At 37.2% G+C, this 6,375-nt stretch overlaps 1 protein-coding gene across 1 annotated transcript in view; it reads right to left on the reverse strand.

The window, feature by feature from the left end:
* atf6 (activating transcription factor 6) overlaps nucleotides 1-4,541 on the reverse strand; it is a 33,116-nt gene extending 28,575 nt beyond the window's left edge. Inside the window, exons 1-5 of the mRNA XM_083939879.1 lie at nucleotides 4,388-4,541; nucleotides 2,526-2,602; nucleotides 1,718-1,796; nucleotides 1,054-1,151; nucleotides 151-274 (exon numbers count right to left, since the gene is read on the reverse strand). Of these exons, the coding sequence (XP_083796005.1) occupies nucleotides 151-274; nucleotides 1,054-1,151; nucleotides 1,718-1,796; nucleotides 2,526-2,602; nucleotides 4,388-4,436 (427 nt within the window). The 5' untranslated portion in view covers nucleotides 4,437-4,541. The remainder of the gene's footprint in view (nucleotides 1-150; nucleotides 275-1,053; nucleotides 1,152-1,717; nucleotides 1,797-2,525; nucleotides 2,603-4,387) is intronic.
* Between the last annotated feature and the right edge of the window lie 1,834 nt (nucleotides 4,542-6,375).

Below are 6,375 nucleotides of genomic sequence, written 5' to 3' on the forward strand. Positions count from 1 at the left end.
AAATTTGCATTTATCGTTACTGGGGTATTTTTAGAAGCTAGTATTTTATTTCTATAAAAACAAGAAGTCTTTCCTAATGAGAGTGTGCAAGGGTTCAAATATAGATGACAGTTAAACGAGCAGGTGTGCGGTGGGTAGAGGCTGCCTCACCTCGGGCAGTCTGGCTGGCCCTCTTAGGAGCTTTTTTAGCTGGGGGAGAGGCGACAGAAAAGCCACTGGACTCTGAACAGACTGAAACAGGAGAGGGCTGTGATTGTGGAGACAGGGCCTCATCCTGGATGGCAGAGAAGAGAAGAGGTGTGTCTATTAAATACTGGATCTATTTTCAAGACATCGGCAGTAAACAAAAGCATGGTAGTAGCTCAATGACAAGTAAAATGACATCTGAGATATGGTTAACTCCTACAGGTTTAAAGATCCCGCATGAAATACCATTATAAAGTAGGTCACGGTTCTATATAAATATTGTGAGTATCAAACCTATCCACAAAGAAATGCAAAAAGCCCTTATTAATATCTATCCATCTATCTATCGATCTATGACAGTGCAGGGCCGTATGAATCAAGTGTCCTTGTGAATATTCAATGACTCTAGAAGACAAATGTGTCCTTGGATACAGTCAGGATGATTCAGATAGCAGACAAACGTGTGAAGACTGTGTTGGGGCCAGACATGGATGTAACCCTTGTCCTTGTTTTGACACACTGTGAAAACATCTGCCTTTTAAATTATGCTAATGTGGCTAAAGTTGTCAGCACCTCCTATTAAACGAGGGGGTGGGGCACAGCTCAGGCAAGCAGCAAATGATTAGTGTGACAAGGTGTTTAAGGCTTTTGTTAATAATAAGTGTCTAAAGTGTGGATCCAAAAGTAAAGAGCAGCTGTTAATGTTTGCACACCATCTGGATGAAGCTTTTACTCGTTCCAACTGCGCACGGCGAGGGGCAAATATGTAAATACTCACGACCAATAACAATGGTAAGAATTTGCATTGGAAGTACAAGTCAACTGTCGAAAACTGAGAAGGACAAAGAGTTGAAGACAGGGACTCACTTGTAAGAAGTATGGGGATAGTGCTTCTACAGAAGCAGGGGAGGGGACGGAGCTCAGAGTGTGGGCAGGTGACAGAGAGTCCAGGCTCACCTCACCATCTGGATACAAGGACAAAGACGTCAGGAAAATGTGTCACTTATGTAGGCTTATCAGCATAGGCCCATGTGATTTACTATCCCTGTGTATTCCCACACATAAACTCAACACCAACACCCTTGCTTTATCATTTATTCATTTTGCATAAACCACTGTGTCCAATAAATATACACCTCATAAATAAGATACATGTGCTGTTTTTGCCAATCAATCATAAATCAGCCATGCAAACATTAAATGAACAAATGCAATTCATCAGAGTTATAGTTGGTCATTATGAAAGGCAGGTAACGTCAGAAAATAATAATAATAATAATAATAATACTCAGTAAACAATTATTTATTATTTTCAGAACAGTGGCTGATATGGTATATTACACTTGAGGTTTCAAGCAGCATTCAATCAAATTGCCATAGCATGCCACTGTACAACAGCACTTTGCACAGCCATATCATATAAATATTAAACAGATGGACATTGTCTTTTAGTTCAGTTCAGACTTCCCTTATATCATGCTGAAATGTGATAGCCATGTCAACACAGAGATGTCAACATGTGTTGCTGTACCTGTGCAGGTGCTGCTCGTCTCCACTTCATTCCACGGCGGTATGTCGATATCAAAGTCCAGATCTGGACCCTCACTGGCCTGAGAAACCAAACACACATTTTCTCAACAATGGACCTTAACAGAATACAGATTGGAAACAAAGGCAAAGTCTGAAAAACAGTCCAAGTAATGTGCATGAAATCCCTATTATTTTTCGTCTGTGCCATAAATTTCTATCACATGCTGAAAACAGCATGTCAATAAAATTCTTGTAAAGATTCCTGTTATTGCCTACATTATGCCTGACACCTGTAAAAGAAATGTGGGATCCTGATGTTCCTGTATCACATGTTCTTGTATAACGTACTGTGCTACCATGTTAGCTTTGCACCCACTGTGAACCAGCACATTTTTTTCTGTTTCAGTTTACAATATTGTAGAACATATTTGCATACTTCAAAAAATATTGATACATATTGTGTTAAATTAAATTAACACTTTAAATGTATTATTTTTTATAGAAATAATATAAATAATAGTTTGCTCTTTATTTTAATATCTGAAAGGGCTCATTAATAAAACTGTAAAATCCTATTTTACTTGCTTTATGTGAGTTGATATAAATGTAAGTATTTGTGATAAATGAGCAGCTGACATTGTCTCATAATGATTGCAGGCCAATGAATTGAACTGAATCCTATTGAAATCCTATGGTGGCAGACTTTGTGATATCAGCAAATATCATATCATAGTCCAAAGAATTACTATAATATCCTATTGTGACGAAGCTTGTGATTTAGACTCCCACAGAAAGGATGAGTTACTCACATAGTCAGAATGCACCAGGGCCTGAAGCAGCTCATCTGCATCTCCAAGGCTGTCCAGCTCATCAAACAGGCTAATGTCTGTGTAACAACAGGTATACAGCACACAACATCAAGTCAAACTGCTTTTAGTCCATTGAACAGTTTAAGTAAGAATAAGGCTTATCCTGCCTTTAGATATTACATTAGCATAATATCCCAGCGGCCCATATATGCAGCCATAGATGTATATATTTTTTTTCAAATATTTGTATTGGATATGAAATGGCAAATGGGAAAAGCTATTGTAAACCCCCCAGAAAATAAAGATTTGGTGCTCCAGTCTCTTCCAAAACAAGTGTCACAAACTATTATAAATCATGAAAGTGTTGTTCAGCCAAATGTTATTGCTGGTTATTATCATTGTCATTATATAAATTACATTATTTCATCATGTGTTCACCATTTTTATACAACAAAAAAAACAAATAAAATAGAATATACAAGAATAGAACAAGACAAAATTAAATACAAGACTATGATAACACAAATAAAAACATCAAAGAAATTATCCAATTGTTTTCATTGCTTTGATATTTATAGGTCCATGTAATATAAAATATATCTATTTTAAATTGTTGTATTCCTGGTAACTTCTTTTCAGACCATTTACATTTGGGAATGAAGCATTTTCTAAATAAAATAAATAGGTTCAAAATATACAGTTTTTTTTAACAACTAAAGTAATGCTTGTCATAAAAACTATCTTTTTTCTTAAAGAACAAAATATCTGAACCAGCTAATGTTGGTTATTTATTTATTTTCTTTTTTTTAATTTAATTTATCATCAAATAGTACGGACAATTGAAAAAGGAACAAAAACAACAAAGCGAGACATTTAACAAGACATATAATGGCAGACAAGCTCACTGAATGTCATTTGAATACAATTCAATAGCTGATAAATGATGTGAATGAAGGGGTTGCATTGGACATTTTGACTTTATATATATATTGAATTTACCTAGTAATATGAAGAGATTAATTATGTTAAATTTATTATTTTGAGAGGAGCCAAAAATAGTTTTTTTTCCTCTTAAAAGTGATACCGAACTGTAGTTTTAGCAAAAAGAAAATTGTATAAATCTTTCCAAAAGGTGATACAAAATGTACATGTATTAAATAAATGGATGAGACTTTCTCTATCATTTTTACAGCTGTCATCAATGTCAGAAAATGTGGATGTGTATGCATTAGTAGGAGAGATGTTATGTAACAGCTGGAGATGTGATTCTCTAGTTTTTTTATAAATGACACAATGTAAATGGGACAAGCCAAACTCTACGCCAGGTTGTATGATTGAAGAGGGAGCTCCAATAAGTCTTTCCATTAAGAGTTATTATCCTTTTGCTATAAACGCATCTTCTAATATGTTTATTGTTACATTTGTGACTAATACATTGGATTTCATCTAAGTAAAGTGTCTGTTGAGGCAGCCTTTCGTTAGCTCGTTCAAACCTTTGGTGACTAACTTTAAATCTATATATTCCTTGGGTTTGATGAGAAATCATTTTTTATATAGAAACATCTCATATGACATTATATTATTGGTTATTTTTTAGATTTCATCCAGGCTTAACGGGTTACGTCATCACGTCATCTACTGCTACCCAAAGCTAATGCTAACTATATTAGCTAAGACTTGAAGCGTATGTAAACACAAGAAAGACATCGACCTCAGGCGTTTGTACGAGGGTTTTTTTGACACGACAGCTTTGTCACAAGTTGTATTTTAGAGGCAAGAGTCTCTATTAGTTGGTATTTGTTGTGAACGTCACCTCAACCTGTATGTAACTGCCTCTGTTTCCCTGTGAATCTGTCACTTACCCCACTCTCCTCCTTGGTCGATAGATAGGATTCCTGTCTCGCTATCCATCACAGGTTGTACTGATGATTATCCTCCAGTTATAATGTTGTAAATGCTCTTAGACAAGTAAGTTACGATCAAGCGATTGCTCATAGGTCTCATTCATGTTGCAGCTGTTTAGTGAAAAAAAAAACTTCCGGTTTGACGCTTGAATGGCTAGGATAGATACACGTCTGACTTTACGGTACGACTACGGTGGCCACCGAGGGACTAATGTGCGAAAAAGCAAACGCAGGAGCGTGCTGTGGCTGTAAGCCGGTGCTGCCTAACCAGGCCACAGGGAGGCAGGATAGTACTGTAAGCAATGTAAAGTGGTGTGCTCCATAAAGTTGACCTCTCCGGTGACAGGATTTGCAATGTCACTGAGTTCAAGACAGAATAGAAAAGAAGTATTTTGCTGAATGTGTGACTTTATAAATCTGTTGGTTTAATATTAAAATTCCAGGTCTCATAAATTGCATAATTCAACCCCCAATGCCAAAATATTGACAATCAAAACTTTTGTTGACTTCTGAGATGAATTAAAACTTTAAATTCAACTAATCTTGCTAAAGAACATTTCTATTAATGTCTAGTCAAGGGCTCACACATAGGCTACTGTGAGCCAAAGCATACGCCAGCGTAAGGGGCAGTGAATTCGTTGGCATTCAAAGGCCAAGAGGACCATAAATCAGGATTGTTTTTGTCAAATTACCTGATTAAAAACTCCTGAAATAATACTTAGCTCACCTGTCAACTCATCCATCTCCATGACAACTTGGCAAGGTGCATCCACTGATGATGAGCAAACACTGGGAAAAGGTAGGCTAATGAGTGAACCTCCAGTTGGGATTGCTTTGTCAAACTTCAACCAATCTGATATAGCCTGAATGATTTAGACCCCTCTTTGCCACATGATGTCCTGCTCCTGGACTGAGCCAGAGGTTGTGATCCAACCATTCAAAGCACACAAAACTCCCCCTGATTTATTCCCATAAGTTGTAAATTTGTGAAACATACAATAGTTTAATCAAGCATTTTCTGTGTCTATAAAAACTGTGATTGGAGACAGTTAAGTACATTAATCTTAAAATTCTAATGTAGCCTTCTTAAAAAAGTATATTTTAAATTCATAAAATAGACTGATTGGTTTGTCTTGTTTCTAGTCTTGGTTAGCCTGGTGAAGATAGTTTAACGGCCTGTTGTCTTTTCAGGACCACCACTGCTGCCGAGGTGCTGAAAAGACAGATGGGTCTGAAGACAGTGACGGCCACGACAGTGGTCAGATTTGGTGTGGATTGGATGGATGGATGCTTTAGGGCTTATGCCCCGCTGACGTGTCGATTCTGGTGTGATTTGTACTTTAGTGTCACGACAGGGAGCGGAAGCATCTGGCTTTGGACCCCCTTTAAGCCTATAGAGCCTGTTTGAGGACAAAATCTGTGTGAACTAAAATTTAGAAGAACGGTGTCATCTGTGGCTTGGTGTCAAGTCGGAAAAAAAAACACAGCATTTATAACAGAAACCTTGAGTCACAAATAGAATATAATAGAATAGAAATACTTTGATTGATCCCAAGCTGTGAAATTGCAGTCGTGCAGTCAAACCAGGCATGTTTGTAGAAAGACACGGGTGTCTGCCAGGCAGGAGAGAGTCTATTTAAAGACGCTATGTGGGTAGTGTAGAACCCAGGTTGTTTCCAGTAAAAGTCATCCTGACTTTTGGCCTTTACTCTTTTTTAAATCTGTCTCTGTCTCCCCGAACTTTAGGGAAGTGCAATAATAAACTGCTGCAGTCACCAATACGGCCTATAAAAAGAATCTGGTGCTTGGTGACCCTGTCCTGGTGAGGCTGAATCAGTATATGAATCATTTTGAATCAACACATGTAAATGTCAGTGCACTTATAATTGGATCTAGCTCTTTGAGTACCTGTGCTTATAGAACAAAATGTTTTTGAACTGCTGTAA

This window comes from Echiichthys vipera (genome assembly GCF_963691815.1).
Source record: "Echiichthys vipera genome assembly, chromosome: 3".
NCBI classification, from domain to species: domain Eukaryota; kingdom Metazoa; phylum Chordata; class Actinopteri; order Perciformes; family Trachinidae; genus Echiichthys; species Echiichthys vipera.